This window comes from Coloeus monedula, assembly GCF_965178545.1.
Source record: "Coloeus monedula genome assembly, chromosome: 24".
NCBI classification, from domain to species: domain Eukaryota; kingdom Metazoa; phylum Chordata; class Aves; order Passeriformes; family Corvidae; genus Coloeus; species Coloeus monedula.
In genome coordinates this window covers 275,927-298,961 of record NC_138804.1, presented here as the reverse complement: position 1 = coordinate 298,961, position 23,035 = coordinate 275,927, and the positions used below count along the sequence as shown (strand labels likewise).

The window sequence follows — 23,035 nt, the reverse complement described above, 5'->3', positions numbered from 1 at the left end:
TGGGGGTCTCCTGCATCCCCCTCTGCCACCCTCACCCCCAGGTTCTCCCCCACCTACCCTGTAACAAAACCTCGTTGTCCGGTTGGCACGTCAGCAGACACTACAATGAGGTGACCGTAAAAGTGTCCTCAGGGTGTTGTTGCTCTACCATGGGTCCCAAAAACCCGCTCTTCTGGGTGGGGGCCATGACGGGGTGCCCTTGGGGTGCAAAACTGGGGTACCTGTAGTTGTCCTGCAGCTGCAACATTGAGTCTCTTGGTACGGGGGAGATGTTCAAGTCATTGATCAAGGGACAAGCGTAGGGTCCTCGGTGGTGAGCCCGGGACATCTCCAAGGGCTCCTTCTCGCCCTTGGAGGGGTGGGTGCTGCTTGGGCTGCTCAAATGGGGGTTCAGACACGGGGGGTCCGTCCTGCCCATGAAGTCTGCCAGCATCCCGGCCCCCGCCTTGCTGTCGTACGAAGGGCTCCGGGTGCTGGCGTTGGGGGAATACCAGTACGGGGGATTTTTGCAACTGGGGGAGTCGTAGTGTGGTTGAGGCATGGGGAGGTCGCGGCAAGCCAGGTGTGGGGCGTGTGGCAGGGCCCCCCCCTGCATGCTGTGTTTGAGCGAGTCGCAGGCGGGCAACTTTCGGATGCTGCCTGCCCGGAGGTCCTCCTTGAAGGCCAAGGTCGGGGAACAGTTGGGCGAGAAGGCTTTCTGCAAACCGGCCTCGAACACAGTCTGCTGGCCAGGGGCTGCCAGCTGGTGTGGGAGGGCAGGGAAGTGCTTGCTCTCCAAATCCGGCTGCCCCAAACCAGGGGAGTCGCTCTGGAACCCCTGGACAAAGGTCCCATCTGAGGGGGTGGAGGGGTTCATGGAGTAGGGGCCGGCGTAGTCGCAGGGGTCCCGCTCACCCACCCCGAAGCCGCGGGACTGGGAGGGCAGGGGGGACATGCTGCTGTCCCCGCTGTAATAGTCCAAGCCCAGGTCCGTGCTCTCCTGGAAGAGGGGGTTCACTGCCTGTGACTTGGTGGGGAACTTGGCCTTGCCTGTCCCCCTCTCCTTCTTGGAGGCACAAGCCCCCCGAGAACCCCGGGGCTGCCGGGGTCCTGTGTTCCTCTTGGAGGGGTACACAGAGGAAGAAGAGGAAGAGGAGGAGAAGCTCAGGTGGGAGGTGTCGAACATATCAACCTTCTTCCGTCGGCCTCGACCGGGCTTAGAGTTACTCTGGAAGAGGACGCTCTGGTTCCAGTTGTAGCCAGGGGCAGAGGATGCCTCATTCCAGTCCATCATCAGCTTCTCCAGGCTGGAGAGGCTGGACTGGCCCTCACTGGAGGATGCCTCGCTGTTGGCGCGCCGGTAGCCAGCCGGCTGGTTGAACTGGGTGCTGTCAGAGGAGGACTCGGAGAAGGTCTCGGAGACCGTCTGCTGCTTGGCTTTCTGCGGGGTGTAGTTGGAGATGTCCAGGATGACGTTGGGTTCGTTGAGGTGGCACTCGAAGCCTGGGTTGTAGAGCTGGCTGAAGGCTTCTGAGCTCCAGTCCAACCCACCGTAGCCTTGCCGGAAGGCCCATGGCGCGGCGCTGGGGAACTGCCGGCAATTTTCAGGTGAGGGCTGGAAGGACGCCGACCCCTTGGGCACCATGTAGCCGCCGGGCGAGACGGTGCTGGCCCGGCTGTCACAACGTAGGGGGGTGTGCGCGGCGCTGGAGAACTGCCCCCCCTGCTCGGCACTGTTGAAGAAGGCGGCTTTTCCCAGTGGCAAACTGGGACCAGCTGTCGGTGGCGCGTAGCCGGCACTGTGGGCACTGCTGGGCGAGGACGGGAGGCTGCTGCCACTGCCGTAGGCGAAGCTGCAGTCCTTGCTGCTGGGGCAGTCCTGTGCTGATGGGTACTGCTTTCCTGGTGGGAACACGCTGGCGGGTGCCACGCTCTGCCCGGTGCTGCCATAGCTGCCGTACGGGGAATAGCCGGGGGTGCCGCTGGCCGCCGGGTGAGCCGTGGGTGACCGGGACACGGCCGACGGCGGGGCCAGTTTGGGGAAGGACTCGGTGCCCCGGCACTCTGACGAGCCTTGGGTCACCCCGTAGCCGCTGGAGGCACGGCCAGGCGGGAACGCCGGCCGGCCCTGCATGGCTGCATGGAAGGCGGCTTCGGCACCAGGGTTGGCCGCTGCCACTTTGCCACCCCGGGCTGTGTAGGCAGCCATGCCCCGCTGGCCGGGCAGCGCGGCCGGGGGGGCCGTGTAGGCAGCCGCCGATTTACGGGACTCGGAGCGGGACGCGGAGAGGGCGAAGTCCAGCAGGTCGGAGGAGTCATCTGAGTCCAGCAAGGAGCGGAAGTATCCGGTGAAGAGGCTGTGCCGCTCCGGACCGGTCTCTGTCTGCGAGGACGGCGCGCTGCTGGCATAGAAACCAGCGCGGCTGGAGGAGCCCGACTCCAGCCCCGCAGCATGGAAGGGTCTCGCCTCGGCCCCTTGGTAGCCACCGTTGCGTCCGGCCTGGCTGCCGGGGTGGCCGTGGTGGGGGGTCCAGGGGCTGCCCTTCTCCCCCCCGCCCCACTCTCCGGTGGGGCCGTCCCCAAAGCTCTGCCCGGAGTTGGGTTCGGGGAAGAGCGCCCCGTTCTTGCGCGCCCGTCGCTTGCGTTTGGGTTTTCCCACGGGATCGGGCTCTGGCCGGCCGCGCTTGCGTGGGTGCACGGGGTCAGCGTGGAGGGTGGTGGGGGCTTTCTTCTTCTTCCCGATGCCCTCGAAGAAGTCGCTGAAGGAGCAGCGCGCGGCACGGGCAGCGTGGCCCCCCCCGCGCCCACCGAAGCCCCCCGCCTTGCCGCCGCGCCGGCGGAAGCCCTGGACACGGTGCAGGAAGTGGGAGATGCTCTGGGTGTCCGGGGCTTGGTGGATGGACTCGGGCTCGCTGGGGGTCCAGCAGCGGGGCGGGGAGCAGCGCCCCGAGCACTGGCTCTGCCGGTTGAGGAAGGCCAGCTTGGCCAACACATCCGAGTAGTCGGCTTTGCTGTCATTGGTGTCAGCGATGTAGGAGGGCTGGGGCGAGGCCAGCTTCTGCTTCCTCCTCCTCCTCTTCTTCACCTCCGGGGTGGGCTCCTTGGGCTTGGCTTGGCCCAGCAGCAGGTTTTTGGGAGGCCGGCCCCGCTTGCGCTTCAGGATAATGGGCATCTCGCCAGGGGGGAACACCACGACCACGTTGCGCCCATTGTTCTTCATCTTGAGCAGCGGTGTGGGCTCCATGGAGCTGCTGGCTGCCAGCTCCTTCCCCTCCAGGTTCAAGTTGCTGCTGAGCGATGACACCTTGTAGGTGGTCTTGTTCCTCCTCCCCAGGGACACGGGGATCTTGGCCATCTTCACCACCATCTTCCTCACCCCCCGGCACTTGTTCTTCTTCCCCGCCGTGGGGGCTTTGGGCATCTCGTCGGGGTCCAGAGTGGTGGGGGGCGGTGGCGGCAGGGGGCTCAGCAGTGGGGTGTCAGGCTCCTCGGGCCCGGGGGGCATCTCAGCGGGCAGGGCGAGGGGGGACAGGACGCGGCTCTCGGGGGTGACGTCCACCCGGCGCCCTCGCCCCGCCCTCCTCCGGCGGCACAGCATCTTTGGCTTGTCTGTCCGGCGCAGGGCGTACTTGCGGTGGTCTTCGCCACACCGCCCGGCCCCCCGGCCCCCACAGGGACCCCGCTTCACCATGGTGCTCAGGGGACACCCCCCGAGCCGGGGCTGCAGCCCGTGGGGCCGCAGAGGGTCCCCAGCGCCTGGCTGTGCCTCCAGCAGCTCCGAGACGGTTCCCAGCGGCTGCGGCTCCAGCAGCGAGGGCTCAGTGGGCAGCAGCGGGGGCTCCAGAGATCCGGGCAGCGGCTCCAGGGTCTGCAGCCCCAGAGGCTCCGCCAGCGGCTCAAGCGACTGCAGCTCCAGCGACTCGGACAGGGGTTCCAGCGACTGCAGCTCCAGCGACTCAGAGAGCGGCTCCAGCGACTGCAGCCCCAACGGCTCCAGGTTTTGCAGCTCCAGCGACTCTGGCAGCGGCTCCAGGCTCTGCGAATCAAGCAGCTGGGGCTGTGACTCCAGGGACTGGGAATCCAACAGCCGGGATTGGGAGTCCAGCTCTTGGGCTGGCAGCAACTGGGGCTGTGGCTCCATCGCCTGCGACTCCAGCAGCTGTGTCCCCGGGCACGCCAGGGAGGCCAGCTCGTTCAGGATGTCCGCCTCGGCCAGTTCCGAGTAATCGCTGGCATCGGGCTGGGAGCAGCCGGCTTCATCCGCTGGCGCTTTGGAGATGCCCCCCACGCCCCCACTGTGTCCAGGGGGCTGCGGGGTGCTCCCCCCGCCTCCGTCAGCTTCTCCATCGCGTGCCGGGGGCCGGGGGTGCCGCGACGGGTCGGATTTGAGGAGCACCCCCCGCTCCTCGGGGCTGCGGATGCTGTTGGCCAGGGAGGGTGAGGAGAAGAAGCTGTACTGGAGGTCGCGGTCGGCGGGCAGGAGGCGGCTGTCCTCGTGAGCCCCGCCGCCACCACGGAGGCTGCCACAGTCCAGGTGCACCCCACTGTTCTTGAGGTCCTCGGAGAGGCGGTTGAGGTCCTTCATGATGTCGATGAGCTGCACCACGGGGTGGAGGTTGATGTGCCCGTTGCCGCACTTGCTCCGGAGCAAGGCGAGGATGCTGTCTATGTTGCAGCGGCCCGAGGCCAGTGTCGCGTTGGGGAAGGTTTTGGGCGCCCGATCGCGGGCGGATGCCTCCTCCGCGCTGCCCCCCAGGATCCGGGGCTCCCCGGCACAGCCCAGCAGGTCCTCGGCCGCCTTGGTGCCCCCGTGGACGCTCTGGCAGCGGTCGGCCGGGTCGCCGTGCAGCAGCGAGCCTGCCTGGTGCTCCCGGCCGAGCGCGGGGCACGACCCCTCAGGGAAGCTGAGCACACTGCAGGATAACGCCTTCTCGGCCGGGCAGGCTGGGGGCCGCTGCACCGGGTGTCCCGGCGGGTAGAATTTGGGCTCTCGGACGTAGTCGGGCGAGCCACGCACAACGCTGGTCGTTACCACTGGGCCCGGGGGCTTCACGCGCATCCTGACCTCCTCCTCCCCCGCGTGCCGCTTGGCCGAGCAGTTGCTGACATGGGGGTCAGGGAAGGTGACACCAGGACCTATGGGCGGCAGAGAGGGGGACAGTGAGGCTCCACAGGCACTCCCAGCCAAAAGCAGCCAGCAGAGCCTCACTCCATCCCCCCATTCTCAGGGATGAGGTCCCCATATCCATCCCCCAGCTCACCCTGCCCTGTCACCAGCAAGGACCTGGCTGGCACTGCAGGAATGTTGTCAGCCCTGCTAACAGCTGGGAAAATGGGGACTTGGGGAAATTGGATGCCCTCTCCAACTCAGGGGGTCTACCCCCTTCTCCAGCTCGAGAGGGGCTGAACCCCTTCCCCAGCTCAAGGGGGTCTGGATGCCTTCCGCAGCTCAGGAGCAGGGGGCTGGATGTCCTCCCCACACCAGGACCACCCATGCCAGCCCCCAGCACGGAGCCCCCTCCCAGGTGGAGAGGGGTAGCTGGTTCCCGTGAGGGTCTGGGTTTCCCCACGCCGCCATAGGGCAGAGTTTGGGTGTCTGGGACTGGAACTTACCCTCGGCGTTGCTGCTGCTCCTGCTATTGCACTTGAGCTCTCTGCAAAGGAAGGGGTGTTCAGGGTCAGCCCCACACGGGGGGGGGACTCACTTAAGCGCTCACCACCCCTGTGCCAGTCCCTCCACGGGACATACCAGGGGCTGATCCTCCCGAGCTCCCACGGCCGCCCATCACCGTGGCGTCGGGGCTGCGGGGGGGTGGGCAAAGAGGGGGAGGCTGCCTCTGATCTGGGGGACAGAGGGGACAGGTTTACGCCCCCCTCCCATCCCCACCAGCCGCTCCGTGGGGCGGGGGGGGGCGGGGGGTGGCGGGGGTCCTTTGGTGGCGCTGCCACTAGGTGTCCCCGGCGAGCCGCGCTCCGGACACACGGGGGGGGGTCTTCGCCCGAGGAGGTGGCTCAGCACATCCCACACCCCCCCCGGCTCCCACCCACCCGCGGACACCCCACGCACAGCTGCAACCCCCACTCACGGCGACACTGCCCGGTGCCACCCCTCCACTCACCGGGACGCCCCTCTGTGGCGTCTGCCTCAGTTTCCCCTCGTTGGAATGGGGTACAGCGAGGGTGGTAGTGGGATGGCTCAGGCACTCACGGGTGGGTGACGGGCACCGCGTGCCCACTGCACAGCCCACTCTGCACTCCGTGGGGGCTGCAGCCCCTCTATGCACCCCAAAATCCCAAGCCGGGAGGCCGTGCAGAGCGGGGGAGCCCCTTGCCCTGTATCTCCCAGACAGGATGGACAGAACATCGACAGCAAGATGCCGCTTGGTGCCGCTCCCCATTTTTGGGGTGAGGCCCCCAGGTACCTGTTCCGGGGGTGTTTGCAGTGCAGGTTCACTCGGAAGCTCCTGCTGTCGCCGTCGCTGCCGGGCTGGCGGGGGCCGGAGCCCTGGGCACGCGGGAACCACTCGGCTGGCGGGCTGGCACCGTTCTCCAGTGCGAGGGGCTGGCAGGCGACCGAGCTCCCATCTGCTCGAGAGAGACCCCCGCACATCAGCCCAGTGGCCCCCTACTCTGGGAGCACCACTTGCCCCGGCCGGCGTGGGTGCCCGCAGGGCTGGGCACGCCGTGTGCCACCCGTTGACGCCTCCCCCTCGAAGCCACAGCCCGCGGGGACACCCACGCTGTGCCCTTCCCCTCATCACGGGATGCCCAGGGTGGCGTTTTGGGGCAGGACAACCCTTTCCTCCCCACCGTGTCCATGCCTTGAACCGGGACTGCCCATACGAGGGGGAGCATCTCCCCACCAGGCTGTAGGCACACGTGTGCATAATCCACACGGATGTGAGCATTGCACACGCGTGTGCATAAAGCTTTGGCCCCCCGCTCTCCTGCAGGAGGTTGAGGCACCCACAGCCGCTGCCCATGTGGCACAGGGGTGCACGGTGGAGCCACTCGGTCCCTCGCAGTCCCCCCGTGCCAGCATGTCCGCCTGTTTTCCCTCCCCAGAGCCGCGTGTGAATCCCTGCCGGTTGGCTCCCTCCCCCAGCACACACCCGCAGACACACACACGCAGCCGCTCGGCGTGATCCAGGCTCTTCCCGGTGTCTGGATTAGCGTGACAACTTATCAACAAGGCAGGGAAAGAGAATTCAAACCTGTCAGTCCATCCGCATCCCCCCCTTTCCCCGTCTCCTCGCCAGCCTTTGGGCGCAGCGCTGGCACCGCGGAGATGCGGGCACCTCGGTGTAAAGTTACACCAAGGGCTATGTGGAGCAGGAAAATATGTGCTAGAAAGACCGGTCTCGTCTCTGCTGAGGCTGCTGGTGTGCCCAGGGAGCTGTCGGAGGGGAGGCAGGCAGGAAGGAAACAAACGGGAGGTTTTCCAGAACAGCCGCCGGGAGCTGGTCCCCGCTGCACACGCTGCGCACGGCTCGACGGGGACGTTCGGGGTGTTGGGGGTGTCGGGATGCAACCCCCCAGCTCTGCGCCGCCCCCCCCCCGTGCGTCCGTGCCGCACGGAGCTGCGGATGCCTTGGCAAACACTGCGGGATGCCCGTGGGGTCCCCACCGGGGTGTGTGGGGTCTCTGGACGCCCCACGGCCCATGCTCTGCATTGCCCACGTTCATCCCCGGTGTGCGACCCCGGCTGCTGGAAGCGCTGGACACATCCCGCGGCTCTTACCCCACACCACCGGTGTCCGGCTCCTGCCCTCGGCCCCACAGGGGGCCACGTGTCCCGTGACACGCGGGGGACACTCCCTGCACCGGGACTCCGCCCTCACCCCGTCCAAACCACCCCCAGAGCGGGGACCACCTGCACCCCCCAAACACCCACCCACCACGGCGTAGGCAGCACCCACCATCCCCTCCCCGCCCACCAGGGTGTGGGGCGCAGGTGGGAGCCCGGCAGCGGCGGTGCGGAGGGGGCTGCGGTGCGGAGAGGGCTGCGGGGGGGCAGCGGGGCGCACCGGGATGTTCGCCGCGCCGCCGCGCTCACTTTCACCTCCCCGCTCAGCCCCAGGCAGCCGCCACATGTTTCCCATTAGGCTCTCCGGACCTCGCCATTCCTGGCTTCCTCGCCAGGGGTAGGGCCTTTTTCCTTATTTTTTTTTTTATTTTTTCCCTTTTAAAAAAATTTTCTTCTAATTTTTTTTTTCTCCTCGCTGGTTACAAAACACCAGCCGAGACCACACAAGCGAGGAGGGACGGAGGGAGAAGGAGAGATAGAGATGGGCGCCGCGGGCGGGGGAGAGGCGGCCAGACCGGGTGCTGCGGCGGGGCCGGGGGGGTGAGGATGAAGAGCGGGGGGATGAAGCGGGCGAGATTGCAGTCACCTCCGCTTCCCACCTCCTGACCCCGCAGCCCTGCAAAGATAACAGCCCCCGAAGACTGCTGACTCGCCTCGCAGAAATCCAATATCCTCGCCTGGTGAACTAATCGACTACCTGGGCTCCCACCTCCCCTGCCCGGGCTTAATCCTGCTGCTGCAAAGCTTTAATTAGTTTAACGGTTTCAGGCTTGACGGAGGTTGGCGGCGAGAGGAATCAGAATCATGGAATGGTTTGGGTTGGAAGGGACCTTAAAGCTCATCTCGTTCCAACCCCCTGCCATGGGCAGGGACACCTTCCACTAGACTAGGTTGCTCCAAGCCCCGGCCAACCCGGCAGAATGTACCTCCGCCTCCCCCACTCCACCCAGACAGGGTCTCCCTTTGGTACAAAGCGTGCCGTGGGGTGGCAGCACGAGGGTGCAGGGGGCTGCAGGAGCCCCCAAGCCCCCCTAAGCTCCCCGAGGCTGCTGGCACCCAGTCCCGACCCCCAGCGCTGGCACAGGGCGGGCACGGAGGGGCTGTCTTGGCACCGGCGTGGCGGCGGGGAGATGGAGGGACGGCCCCGCAGGACACGGACGTGGTTTGGTGCCCGGCTCCGAGGCCACCCAGACGTCAGGGTGGGGCCGGAGATGCCACCGGGAGACAGGCAGGCGGCAGGGACACAGCCGCCACACAGATGGGGACACGCTGGCCCAACGCCTCCCACCCCGCCGGGGCGCCGTGCCCAGCCGCCCGCGGCGGCAGCGGCGGGGACGGGGCGTCCTCCCTATTTCCCCACCGCCTCGGGGGTCCCTGGGCACCGCGGGGCGCTGCGAGGGTTTGGGGTGGCCCTAAGTACCCCCACGTGGGCGTAGGGGGCTCTCCGGCTCCCCCTGCCACCCGCGCCCTGTGTGCACAGCTGCCCTTCCACTGCAGGGGTGCCCTCCTTGCCTCCCCCCCCGCGAGTGGCATCGGGGGTGTCCCGCTCGTGTCCCACACGGGGACGCCGTGGCGGTGCCTCTCCTTGCGCACTCACACACACAGGGCATGGCGGAGGTTTCCCTCCCCTGTTCCCGCCAATCGGGGGGCACCACGGGGCTGCAGCTCCCCCCCCCCACGCCCCTGGGGCATCGGGGAGCTTGTCCCCTCTGCGCCCCGCCCCTCGCACCCCCCTGGTCCCCTCCCAGGCGCCCCCAACCCCCGCCCCACGAGTTCCCCCCAGCCCGTCCTGCGCCTGCTGACACCAATGGAAAATCCCCTCCAGTGACAGCTTCCTGGCAGGCGCTTGCCGAGGGTTTCCGTGTTCCCCAGCCAGCCCCCACTGGCCACCTCCTCCCTGAGCCACGCGGGGGGTCCCTCCGCCTGCACCCCCTCCACGCCGACCTCCACGTCCCCTCTAAATCAGCATCACAGACCCCAAAGCACCCGGGTCCTGCTCCCTCCTCTTCCTCCCCACACCTCATCCCCTGCCAGCACCCTGCCCCCCTCTGAAGTGGGGCACCCATCAGTGCCAGCGGTGTTTGGGGTCCTCTCTGGGTACCACTGGCAGCTCCCAGAGCACACACCCACCTTGGGGACCCGCCACCCTGTGACTGGGAGCAGGGCAAGAGCTGGGGGTCCACAAGGGTGGGCACAGATGGGTGCTGGGGCACGCGGTGCCTGCAGGCAGCCCTGACCCTTCCTTCAGTTGTCACCCTATGGTTGGAACCCCGCTGTCACATCCCCCCTGCCGTCACCACGTCCCCCCGCTGCCCTGACTCTTCTGCCATGCTCTTAATTAAGAGATGGAGCAGATGGCGCCTGGGTTTCATCTTAGGTAACGGGTCCAGACGAGCTGCCTGGCCACCAGTTCCCTTCGTGGGGCTACCAGAGGTTTTTTCGGGGTGCCCCCCAAGCAGGGAGTTGATGAGGGGACATGTCCCTCCAACGCTCTGTGGGGGTGCTGCAGGAAGAGACGGCAGTGCCAGGAAGGGATTGGCTGGCACGTGGGGCAAACACACCTGGGTTCTGCCCTCTCACATCATCCCAGGGTGTCACATCCCCAGGGCAAGCTCAGACACCCGCCCTGGCACTGGGAAGGAGGATCCAGGACCACTGGGCTATAACCAGGGTGCCAAAGGTCTTGGCATCTCCCCATCAGCGCTGCGGGAAGGTGGCTGGGGAGCTCATTTCCCTGCAATCCCCCTGGTCCTAGCAACAGAGACCCCAGGGACACCCCTATGCTTCTGGGGATGGTGCTGAGTCAGGGGATGTGGCCCTTCCCCTGGGCCTGGCCCTGATGTGCCACTGCCACTGGGGTCTCCTGTAGCGCAGCGCCCGCTCGGCTGGTGGCATCCGCCAGGCCTGGGAGTCCTGGAGCCTGTGGGACCCTTGATAGGTTCAGCCCTCAGCACCAGAACATGGCACGGTGCCCTTGAGGTGGGCAGGGGTGGGGATGCCTGGTCAGGCCCCTATTCCTGCTGCTGCAATAAACCATCTTCCCTGCAAGGACCGTCTCCCTCAGGAGGAACCATCTCCCCTGCAAGGACCATCTCTCCTACAACGACCATCTCTCTTGCAATGACCATTCCCCCCACAAGAAGCCATCTCCCCTGCAAGAGCCATCCCTCCCGCAACAACCATCTCCCCTGCGAGATCCACCTTGCCTTCAGGCACCATCTTCCCCACAAGGACCATCTCTCCTGCCATGACCATCCTCCCTGCAATGATCATCTCCCCCTTAATGACCATTTCCCCTTCAATGACTATTCCCCCTCAAAGACCATCTCCCTGTGATGCCCATCTGCCCCGCGAGAAACCATCTCCCCACAATGACCACCCCTGCTCCAGCGACCGTTTCGCCCCGCAATCATCCTCCCAGTCAAGAACCCCTTCCCCCAGGAGAGGACCCTCCCCTCCTGCCCCATAAACGTGGGTACCCCGCTGTCCCCCAGAGGCTGGGAGGCACTCAGGTGACGCCCAGCGTGGATGCAGCCCGCAACCCCCTTGGCCCTGGAGGGGTCTGACCCTCCTCCCTGGCTTGGGGGGGCTCGAGGGGGCTGGGGAACGGCTCGACAGATGGACCGCAGCGATGGTGGCACCTCGGCCGGCTGGAGCCCAGCGCCGCAGTTCAGAGCTAGCAGGGAAACGGGCTAAATTTAGCTCTTCCCTCGGTGCCAGCTTTGTTCCCCCGCCCCGTCGAGCCGGCGCGGGAGGCGAGCAGCCTCCGGGCCCCCTCCTCTGCCCTCTCCCTGCCTGCGGGAGGATACGGGACACACCAGCACCCCTCCCTCGGGGTGCCAGCTCCGGCTACCAGGCGCTCCCCGGGGTGCCGGGTGTATTTGCCCGCGCGTCTCCGTGCGCCGGCTGTTCCCGGCGGTGCCGTGGGTGCTGTGCCCCGGCGTGGGGAGCTCGCCCCGGGGCCCCGCAGTGTGCTGGCAGCCCTGAGGCTGCGCAGATGGTCGCGGCCCCCCTCTCCGGGCTCCCTGTTATAGCCACAGCATGAGTCACAGCCCCGGTGTGTCCCTGCCCAGCGCCGGCCACGCCGGGTCATGTAACACCCGTGGCCGCGCTGGTGCGGAGGGGGCTCTGCTGACTGCCCACGCCACCCCCACCCCCAGCAGGAGCACCCCGGGCAGCTGCACAACCCCCCGACACCCTGCTGGAGCCCCCAGGGGGGTCGCAGCGGCGATGCCCAGGTCCCCCCGTTCCCCACCGGGGCGCTGCGGGTTAACGCCGAGCGGAGCCGGGATCCTGCGAGGCCAGTAACATTTGGAAGGCGCCAGATGGACGCGTGCCCATGCCGAAGGCTCGCTCGGCACAGCCATGCTCCCCCGACGCTGGGGCTGGGGGGCTGCCCAGGGCAGCAAAGGGGCGCCCGTCGGGATGGGAGGATGCTGACAATGCGCCCACCGGGGTCCTGGGTCAGCTGGTGCCCACCCACACCCCATGCCGGGCACCAGCGCCGCCCCCATCGCAGCCCCAGCACGCAGGCAATGGGGTGACGGGGTCCAGGTGCTGACACCGCGCCGAGGCGACCAGGTGGGGACCGAGGGGGGGTCTGGGTGGGGGGAGAGCAGCCAGTTGCCTCCCTTGGCCAATTTTAGAAACAGGCTAGACAAGAAAAGCAGAATGAGCTGGGCAGGATTAACGGCCGTGCTGGTGTCAGGGTGGGTTTTTTTCTTCCTTTTTTTTCTTTTCTTTTTTTTTTTTTTTTTTTTTTTTTGTGGGAGGCACACACGAGTTGAGCGGAAACTCCTGGCTGTGGATCCTGTTTCCTGGGAGATGCGGCCGGTTGGGGCCGAGCTGGGGTGTGGGAGCCACTGAGGACGATGCCAACGCTGGCGTGACGGGGCAGGGGTGTGGGGAGGTGGGGGCAACCCCTGCCCCATCATGCCGGCAGCCTGGCACCCACAAATATGTGGGTGTGGAGGCGATGCACCCACTAACAGGCCTGAATGTGCACAAGGTGGTTGTGCACACACAGGTGTGTGCACAGGTACATGCATGGGGGAGGATTTGCACACGTGTGTGCACACAGGCCTCCTACAGGTGCACCTCACACACCTACAGTGGTGTGGGTGCACACACAGGGACAGGAACATGTGTGGGCACCAGTGAGCACACGGGTGGGTCACACACATGTGACAAGCGTGTACAGGTACGCACAGGTGCAGGAACACGCACAGGCACTGGCGAGCACACGGGGGTGCACACTTGTGTTACAGGTACACGCGCAGGTGTGCCGGCACCTGGATGCGCAGCACCCGCCTCTGTGTGCACACAGGATCACACCCACTTGGGGGGTACAATGCCCCATGGCAGCACCCACGAGCTCCAGGGACCCCCCAGGCACCCAAAACCACCAGGGCAGCACTGCAGACTCTCATCCCACACCACTGGAAGCTGCTGGGGTTTGACCCCAAAACACAATTCACCCTCCCCTTTGAGAGGCCACGGTGGTCCACCAAAAGCTGGGGGCGTGAAGAAGGGGTCTGCCAGTGCCATGCAGCAGGGACATGGATAGCGATGGGGAAACTGAGGCAGGAGCAGGGTGGGCAGTGCCCGGGGTGCTGATGGAAACAGGGAGCTGCAGCCAACTAGTCCAGAGGACCCAGGCGTCCTGTAGTGCCCCAGCCCCATGCTCGGCTCCCACCCAGCTGCCCCCCGGCTCCGGTTACACCGCGGCTCGGGCTCCCCAGGGATGGGGATTGGAGCACCCAGGTCTCCCTGCACCCACCCACGACGCACTGGCACCACCGACCCAGTCCCCTCGGAGCACACACACCTATAGACACACCAATTTTTGCTCTCCCCCCTCGCCGGGGAGCTTTCCATTAAAATTGGAAGAACACAACTTGCCGGCAGAGCCCCGGCGCGGATCGTACACAGCCTGTCACTCACACATCACTTTGTAGATGCCCATAAATTGCTTCATTACCTCTTCTAATTGAGGAGAACGCAGCTGCTGTGGGGCGGTGACGGAGCGCCTTCCCTTTGAAGGATGCCTTGCTCGCCAAAGACGGGTCCGGCAGAGCCGCAGAGCCCCACCAACATCCCAATAATAATAATAATAGTAATAATAACCATAATGACAGTATCCAAGCAAAATCCCCCAGAAAAGGGCAGCGGGGCTCACAATGTGATGGAGCCTGCTTGAGGGAGGGAGCTGAGGGGCTTGGTGGCCCTTTACTAGTGGGGAAACTGAGGCACAGGGGAGGATGCACCATGCACAGGGAGAGGGCGGGCATGGAAACCCCTGCGTCACACTGGGACCCTGAAAGGGGAACACGGTGGTGACAACCTTTTACGGAAAACCCCACACTCAGAGGATTGAGCATCTCCCTACCCGCAGATTTGGGGGGCCAGGAGAATGCACAGCACCACCCAAAACTCCCTGGAGAACTTCCCACCCTGCTCAAGGGCTTCATTCTCCCATCTTTGCTGGCACGACGCCAGGGGTCCTGCCACCCTCTGGTGCCCTCGTCCCCTGCGCCCCATCCCCGCGGGGGCCCCCCGGCTTTGTCTGGCGGCGGCGGGTGGCTGCGGCTGGGCTCGGTCCCCTTGCAGGATACTGCAGAAGGATTTACTGTATTGCAGCTTGTGCTGGCTGCAGCCCAGCGCACAATAGATTAGCTGTAGCCCAGGGCAGCACGTTGCGGGGGAAGGAAGGTGGGATTCATCCGGCTGCAGATTGCAGGGCATTTGCTGCAGTATCCTGCAGGATCCGGACACTCGCTCTGGACACCCCCGTCACCCTGTTCCAGCCTGGCAGAAGGACCTCAAGGGACTCATGAGGCCCCCTCCTTGTCCCCTCCACCAAATTTTACAGCAGGGATGTTTCTCGTGGCCACATGGGCTGGGGGACACCCTGCTTGTTCCCCATCCCCATTTGGAGGTCCAGAGGGGCTGCGGTCCCCCATGGCACGCAGGTGCTGCGGGGGACGCCGGGGCCCCCCTCGCTGGGTGCGACGGCACAAAGCTGGTGCAGGGAGGGAGCCAGGGACTGCAAGCAGCACTAATTGATCGCGATTAATTCAGCTCCTACCTCCTCGGGTGGCAGGAGAGATGCTGAGACACAAGCGCAGCCCACAGAGCTCCCCAAACAGGCTCTGCTCTCCCCTGTGCCCACCCCTTCCCCCCCGTGGGGGACTCACACTGCCAGTCCCTGCAGATGTGGGGAACTCTGGTGGGTGTCCAGCTCCTGCTGATGCCTCAGAGGTGCTGGGGATGGGTCCTTGGTGAGGACTCCCATTCCTGGGGTGCTGTTTGAGGGTGAGGGTCCTGCTAGCACACCACCCTCTCCCCCTGAGATGCAGTGATGGCACACTGGGAGATGATGCTCAGGCGATGGCACAAGGGAGCAGATGGGTCAGGGGTCACTGATGGCCTCGTGGTGACACGATGACATCTTCAGCAGTGTCACCAGCCAGTGGGTGCAAACCAAGGGATGCAGGAGTGCTGCTGCCACCTCCTCCTGTACCCAGATGCCACCCCACTGGGGATATCAGGCACCCTGTGGGCACCCTGCAGGCGCCGCGGGCAGGGGGGCTGGTGCTGCGGGAGGGGGGACCCCGGTGACCGTGTGAATTTGGAGGGGAGTTTGGAGCCTGCGGATTCCGGCTCCATAATCCTACGTGGGATGCAGTTTCCACAGCAACAGTGGGTCAGAGGGCAGCGAGGGGAGCCGGCTGCTCCACTTGGGATTGCAGTCCTGCCGCCGCTGCCGAACGCCGCCGGGCGAGGTGTCGGGGCGCGGTGTCGGGGCGCGGGGCCGGCTGGACCACGGGGCCATGGTGGCGAAGGCAGGCGGCGGAGCGGGGGCCGCGTGGGGCGCGGGGGCGGCCGGGCTGGTGCTGCCGGGGAGGCGGCAGAGGCTCAGTGTGGCGTTGTCAGCAAAGATGTCACTAATTGTCTGCAGGAGCAGCAAACTCTCGTTAACCCTTGGGCAGCCGGCGGCGGGAGCGCTGGCGGGGTCGGAGGCACCCGAGGACCCACGGCCGAGTGCCCGGGGGCCCGTCCCACCTCTGCCAGCGCCCCGCTTGCACGGCTCTGGGCGAGTCACTGCAGCCACCTCCCCCCCAGCGAGGCTACTGGGACACCAGTGTGTCCCAGCTGGTGTCCGTGGGCAGCCCACTTGTCCCATGGGCTCTGGCTTTGTCCCCGCTGCCCGTGGTTGTGCCTGCACTTGGACAAGCAGGAGCACAGAGGCAAATGCAGTGCCAGGGCCACTGAGCGGGGTCACCTCCATCACCGGCCGCTTTCATCCACGGCTGCCTCCATCCCTGGTCACCTTCATCCCTGGCCACTTCCATTCCTGGTCACCTGCTCCACCGCTACCCCTGGCCACCTCTATCCATCTCTATTCCCAGCCACTGTCCCCACAGGCACACCCAGCGAGCACAGTGGGGTACAGAGGGGTACCCCGCACCCATACCACGGCCACCACCCAACTCAGACCACACTCCACACCTCACCACGGCTCCATCCTCATGGGAAAAGGACACATGGCCCCACGGTGACGCTTGGGCACAAGGCATGAGCACCCACCCTGCCCCGGGAGGCTTTGGCCAGGGCTGGCAGAGGCGTAAGCACCGGGGCAGAGGCAGAAATGGCTTTTCCACCTCTCAGCCAGCTCCAGGTAGACCTGGGAGCGCTGCCGGGAAGCGCTGACGTCGGCAGGAGCGGGTGGGGGTGGCGGGGGGAGGCCGGGGCCGGGGCCGCCGGAGCGGGGTCAGCAGAAAGCCTCCGGCTCCGCTCGCCCCTGCCAGCCGCTCCGCGGACCTTTTGTTCCCATTCAGCACCTTTCCCAGCACCTCCTGACTCCCGGGGCTCCCATCCGGGGGGCCAGGGCAGGGGCCTCCTCCGGTACTGTGGGTTTTGGTGAGCAGGATGTGCCCAGCGTGGCTCACGGCACAGGGACCCAAATGTTGATGGGGACGTGGGCACATCCAGCCCCAAGGTGGGGCGACTGGAGGACGTTGTGGGGGGTCTGTGTGGGGGATCTGAACCCAAACCTGGAAACCTGACCCCCACCTCCCTGACAGCCCTGGGAGGGGTTAAGGGGAGGGAGGCAGCATGGCTCGTCATCCCAGTGTCCCTGAGCCATCCCCATGATCCCCACTGCCATCCCAAAGCACAGCCAGCCTGTCGAGCCCAGTGAAGGGGATGGATCCTGCACGGTGCTGGAAGATGGGTACAAAACCAGTGCTCCCACTGCAGGCAGCCACTGGGGCTGGAAGGATGCAGGGCACAGCCCTGCCCCCATTCATGGTATCCCAATGCCCCAGCAGCACACAGGGACACAGAACTGCTGGCTGAAGCTCATCCTGCAGGGTGACAGCACCAGGGACCCCAGGAGAGACCCCAGCTCTCCCTGTCCCCTCACAGCCGCCGCTGGTGCCCGGGAGGAGCTGGGCTGGGCAGGTCTGGACACGTCCAAGGACTCTCCCAGCCTCCAAGGACTTTCGGCTGGGATTTCCTGTGAGGGATGCAGGTCTGCAGATGTCACAACACCCCGGGATTTCTGCTCCATGAGCTCCTTGGACCCACACACGTGTCAGCCTCGTGGGTGCCCATTGGTGGGGAACCCCTTTGCCAAAGCTCCCAGGGCAGCACTGCCAGACTGGGACAGCAACACCCTGCCCAGAATGGCTCACTGCTCCTCCGGGGCACCCTGCAGCTGGCCCTGGCTCTAAACAGCTCCTCAGTGCAGCACTGCCTGGGGTCCTTCCGGTCCCTGACATCCCTTCCATCCCTTGCAGCTGGGGTGCAAACACTCCCCTGGATGCAAATTCATTCCACTGCAGGGTGCATACCCATAGCATGGTGAACCCCCCCCAGATACAAACCCATCCCCAGACACAAACCCATGCCTAGATACAAACCTCCCTGGGTGACTATTCATCCCTGGATGCAAACCCATCCCTGGGTGCAAATTCATCCCACTGCAGGGTGCAAACCCACACCTGGGTGAAAATCCACCCTGGAGTGATAATTTATCCCTAGATGCAAACCCACCCCTGAGCCCAAATCCACCCTGGATGCAAACCCAGCCCCAGGGTGCTGCACCCCACTCCATCGCCTCTCCACCAGCACCCCTCTCCTTCCCCAGCTCTCCCAGCCCAGCCCAATGCCACCCCGTCCTCCACCACTGCCACCAGTATCCTGCTGCCAGCCGCGCCCTCTGGATCCGGCAGACAGGTCTCTCCCCCCCAGGCTCCCTGCTCGGTGTCTGGCTGAGCTAAGCGTATTTAGCGCTTTTAATTGTTCTTAATAAATCAATCCCGCCAGCCCCTTAAATCATTTTTGTGGCTTCCCTCGCAGCCGTCCCCGCGGCCGTGCCGGTGTGGAGCCTGCTGTCTGCAGCGCTGCCGGGGGAGATGGCCGGGATGGGGCATCGGGATGCACCCTGCCCACCCCAGCACCCGCCCCGCTGCTCCTCAGCCCCCGGGAGCTGGGTGAGGGGGGCTCTGCCTGCCGGGGTGGGGGCTCCATGCCTCAGTTTCCCTCCCTGCATGGGGTGTTTTGGGGATGCACCAGCTGCTCGCCCTCTCCCTGCTGTGTGGGTTCAGTCACCCCAATATCGCACATTTTTGGGGACACCAAGGGACCACAAATCCCTTCTCCCACTTGCACCTCCCCTCAGGGCCGGGTGCTGCGGGAAGAGAGATGGTGACAGTGGATGTCACCTGTGTGGCACTGCTGTGCCAGCCTGGTGGTGCCTGGCCTCGCCAGGACAGACGAGTCTTGTCCTCCGAGCCCCTAGTGCCACCGCGGACCCCAGGGACACGTGCCATCCCCTGCCCATGCCCAGCCAAGGCCTGAGCCCCTGAGGGCACAGGATGAGGCCAATCCAGCTTGTGACACTCAAGTGGGATCAGTGCAGCCCCCAACCCCCTCTGGGTGACTTCCCGAGGCTGGGATGATACTGACACTCAGCTGGATGACAAGACTCCTATTTCTGGGGACACACTGTGCCCCTGCACCATCCCCAACAGCCTGCAGCATCCCCCAGCATGCTGAGCTCCACCATTCCATCCCCCCCACCACCCCACCCCACATCCCATCCATAATTTTTCATGGCAGGGATGAACACCCAACACTCAGGACAGTTGCCAGGGGAATGTCACCAAAGAGCCCGTGCTGGCTTTGGGTGAAAAGCAAACCTGGCAGGGTGACACCCCAAGCAGGATCAGCGCAGCCCCCAACCCTCTCCAGATGATTTCTCAGGGCTCAGAGTTGCACAGGGGTGACAGTGACACCCAACCAGATGGCGACACTTCTATTTTTGGGGACACACAATGCACCCCACCCCATCACCAACACCCTGCAGCATCTCCCAGTGCACCCTACCCCACATTCTGCTGCATCCCACCACCCAAACCCACACCCTGAACCATCCCATCACCTAACCCCTCATCCCATCCATCACCCAACTGCACAATCGCCATCCCACCAACCGCTCCAGCCCCACTGGCATTTTCCATGGCAGGGATGAACACCCAACACCCAGGATGGTTGCCGGGGGACATGTCACCGAACAGACTGTGCTGGCTTTGGGCAAAAAACAAACCCGGCAGGGCTTGGAGGGAGAGAGCTAACCTTGACACAGTTGCAGCAGTCACTAATAGCAGGCAATATGCCTGTTCTTGGGGGACTGTTGCAGTTGCTAAGATACTGGCAGCCGTGTGAATGGAAATGGGTCAGTAAACCTGTGGAGAGATAGTGTGACACTGTAACCGGCACAGCTGTTGCAGCCTACATCGAAATCCCACCCTTTCAATATTTATCACTCTCCGCCTTCGGTTCCTTCCTCCCAGCAATTTTTTCCACGTTGGTTTAGCCCGGGGTTGGTGAAATCACCCCGAAGACTTTAATGAGATGAGAGGTGGTGGAGCGATGGGATGGGGTGGAAAAGGCGCGGTGCAGGGGGATGAGGAGGGAAATTAAAGCCCCCACTTTGGCTGGGTGTCTGTTCCTCCCTCCCCGCCCCACTCCATGAGCAGGATGGAGCCAGTTCTTGGAGAGATTTAACAGGAAACAGGCTATAATCCCCCTGGTAGGAAAACGGGTGAAAAGGTCAATTTACTTCTGTCCCTCGTTTAGGCACTGTGGTGAAATTACACACTTGCAGGAGCCGCTGCGCATGGCTGGGAGAGGAGGGAGCGGTGCTTGTGTCCGTCGTCGGCTGCTGTGTATCCGCCCCGCCTGCTGTATGCCCCGAGCCTTCCCAAGGCACTGCCACCATGAGCAGCATCCACATGGCCCAGGAGCAGCATCCATGAACCCCATGGAAGCACCCATGCAGCCCCACAAACGCCACCCGTACACCCTGGCATCCCATCCCGTGTCTCGGCACACGCCACGCACCGCGAGGGCCCTGCCCGCACACGGGTGCCCAGCCCTGACCTCAATGCTCCAGCATCTCCCTGCGTCCTCCAACACCTCCCCAAATGCTCCAGCACCCCCTAAAATGCTCCAGCACCGCCCCCATGCTCCAAATGCTAAAGCACCACCCCAAAAGTTCCAGCAGTCTCTTTAATGCTCCAGCATTTCTCCAAGTCCTCCAGCATCAATCCAATACTTCAGTATCCCCACCCCACGTACTCCAACATCCCTCCAATGTTCCAGCATCCCCCCAAATACTCCAGCATCTCCCCAAACATTCCAGCATCCCCCAAAGGTTCCAGCATCCCCACAACACCAAGCCCTGGTGCCACTACCCCCTGCCCCACACACTGCTCCACATTGGGCTCAGCTCCCCGCTGCCTTTGGCACTGCCACAACTCAGCTGGGGCGGGCAGGATTGGTACTAAGGACCCCTGGGAGCTGAGACACAGCCATGGGAGGACGCTAGGAAGTGTCCCTTGTCCCCTGCCCCCAGCCGCTGTCCAGGTGCGGGGCAGGAGCGGGGGTGCTGGCAGGCGGTTGCCGTCCCAGCTCTGGCCCGGACCGCGCTGCAGGGAGGAGGGTGAGAACATCTGGTCGCAGGGAAGAGGGACAAGTCCAAGGAAAATGCCGAGCCCTTGGAAGAGGCCCTCACCGCCGCGGCTGGGGTGGAACAAGCCTCAGCATCCCTCCTGCGCTGCAGCTGCACCGGGGAGGGGAAACTGAGGCACGATGGAACCAGACAGTGCGATGTGGGGTCACTAAGCCGCGAGCGCCGGGGTCACCCCCAGCTCCCAGGCTGGACGAGCATCGCCCATGATTTATAGCCCAGGCTCTGGCATCCCGGGGGCAGCAGCGAAGGAAAAGGAGGCTGCAGGGAGTGAGGGGAGTGGCGAGATCTCCTCCTCCCAAAGACGCTCCCTGCCACCCCCCCGCAGGTGGCTGGAGCAGAACGGTTGATATGGAGACAGGGAAGCACAGACTGTCTGGGTAAGGTGACATTCGACAGATGCCAGGTTCAGACTCGCTCCAGCCAGTATTCCCACCCCCCCCCCACTGCCTGCCTCCAGCCCCCGCGCAAAGGCATGTGCAGGGAGGGGGGGGCAGGCTGGGCAGAGCGACATGGGGGGAGTGGGACACCCTGCGATCTGCTGGGAGGTGAAATGCCACCTTGTCCCCATCCTGAGGTACCAGCACCCTGAGTGTCTCCTGCCAGGGCAGATTTGGGGCCCCTCGACCCCCAACCCTGGACCCGTGGTGCAAGTGAAGATGCCGTGACGCCTGTGAGCACCCACCCAAAATGATGGGGGACCCTGCCCCATGCCGGGCAGGCACACCTGGAAGATTTGGGGGACACATCTGGAGAAAGGATCTCCCCCCTCCCCCTGATTGCAGAGAGGGGCAATTAGCTGATGCCTAAGAAGAAATGGCCCACCTTTGGGGGGAGCACAGGCTTTGCATCTCCCACCCAGGCAGGTTGACACTGGGCATGACAGCCCCTTGTCCCCAGGTTCATTGCCCAGGGAGGGGTCCCAGGGTGCCAGAGCCCCCCCCCCCGGGCTGCAGTCCTGTCTCTGCACCTCGGCAGGTTCTCTCGTGCCCTCTCACCCCTCCAGGCTGGAGATCAAAGGGATGCTGGAGGGATTCCTGGCACGAAACCGGCCGAGAGACCCTGCTCCACGTGGGCAGGGAGGGACAGGGCAGTGGCCGGGGATGGCCCGGTCTGCAGTGAAGGCAACAGGGGGATTTGGCGGGGAGGGGAAGGAACAAACACAGTGGGTGCAACACTGGGTGGGAGGAGCCCCCAGCACCCTCCTGTCAGATCCCCTTTGGACAACACTGCACCCCCAGACTCCCAGGAACTGGAATAGCTCCCGGGGTCCATTGAGCAGGATGGTGGGAGCCGCCAGCCCACACAAAGCCACTCCAGCCTCTCCCCGTGCCCCCGGCTGCTGCTCCCTGACCCCCTGTGCGGGGAGGTTGGAGCCTGCTAATGAGCTCGGCCCTTTCCCAGCATCCCGGTCCCGGGTGGCCCCGGCAGGTGTGGGTCACCGCTCACCCCGCGATGGCAGGGACTCCGTGGTCTGGATCGGTGGAAACGGGAGGCACCCGGTGAGGGGCTGCAAAGACTTCGGCTTCGGCTGGATGGGCTCCAGCACTCACTCAGGCTCTTCTGCCTCCTCTTCATCACCCTCTGTCTCCCAAATATCCCCAATCTGCTCCACAGTGATGTTGGCACAGCCCCAGCTGGGACACGGCGCTAACCTGGGGACACCCCGCACCCCAAATGGCGGCACGCAGCCCCTCTCCCTCCTGCTCCTTTCGCTGCATCTTCCACCCTCCTCCTCCTCCTCCTCCTGTCTGCCCTAAAGCCAGACGGATTTCACCGCTCTGCTGAGCTCCAAACTCCACTTCCAGATTTTCAGTGCGACCTTCTGGCTACCTGGATCCAGCACTGCAAGATGCCCCCTCTGATCCCCCCTCCCCTCCGGCCCCCTAGTATCCCCGGGGGAGCCGGGGCTGGATGCAGCCAGGAGCGGGATGCAGGGGGGAGCTGGGGGTGGCCGAGGAGGAGGAGGAGGAGGAGGGAGAGGTCGGGCTGCACCTGGATGCAAGACCAGCCTCAGGAGGCTTGGGTTGTTATGTTTAACCCAGCCTGGCCCAGGGAAAAGCAGGAGCATGGTCACAGAGTCCCTGGCAAACTCGCTGTGCATGTGGGAGGTGCCACCGTGGTTCCTGGGGCAGCCTTCGGCCTCGTTGCCTACACGGAGGGTCCCCCCAAAGGGCCCCCGCGCTCCTGGGACACCGTTCTTCAGGGAT

The 23,035-nt window shown here is 64.8% G+C and overlaps 1 protein-coding gene across 2 annotated transcripts in view; it reads right to left on the bottom strand.

Annotated features, from left to right (window-relative positions):
• Positions 1-23,035, bottom strand: part of AHDC1 (AT-hook DNA binding motif containing 1) — a gene marked incomplete at its 5' end in the record, with an annotated part of 49,910 nt that overhangs the window by 1,901 nt on the left and 24,974 nt on the right. For both annotated transcript variants that reach the window (XR_014227059.1, XM_082296546.1), the window contains 3 exons: positions 58-5,115; positions 5,593-5,633; positions 6,402-6,564. Coding sequence is in view for 1 of the 2 variants with exons in the window: in XM_082296546.1 (XP_082152672.1) it covers positions 101-5,115; positions 5,593-5,633; positions 6,402-6,564 (5,219 nt within the window). The remainder of the gene's footprint in view (positions 1-57; positions 5,116-5,592; positions 5,634-6,401; positions 6,565-23,035) is intronic.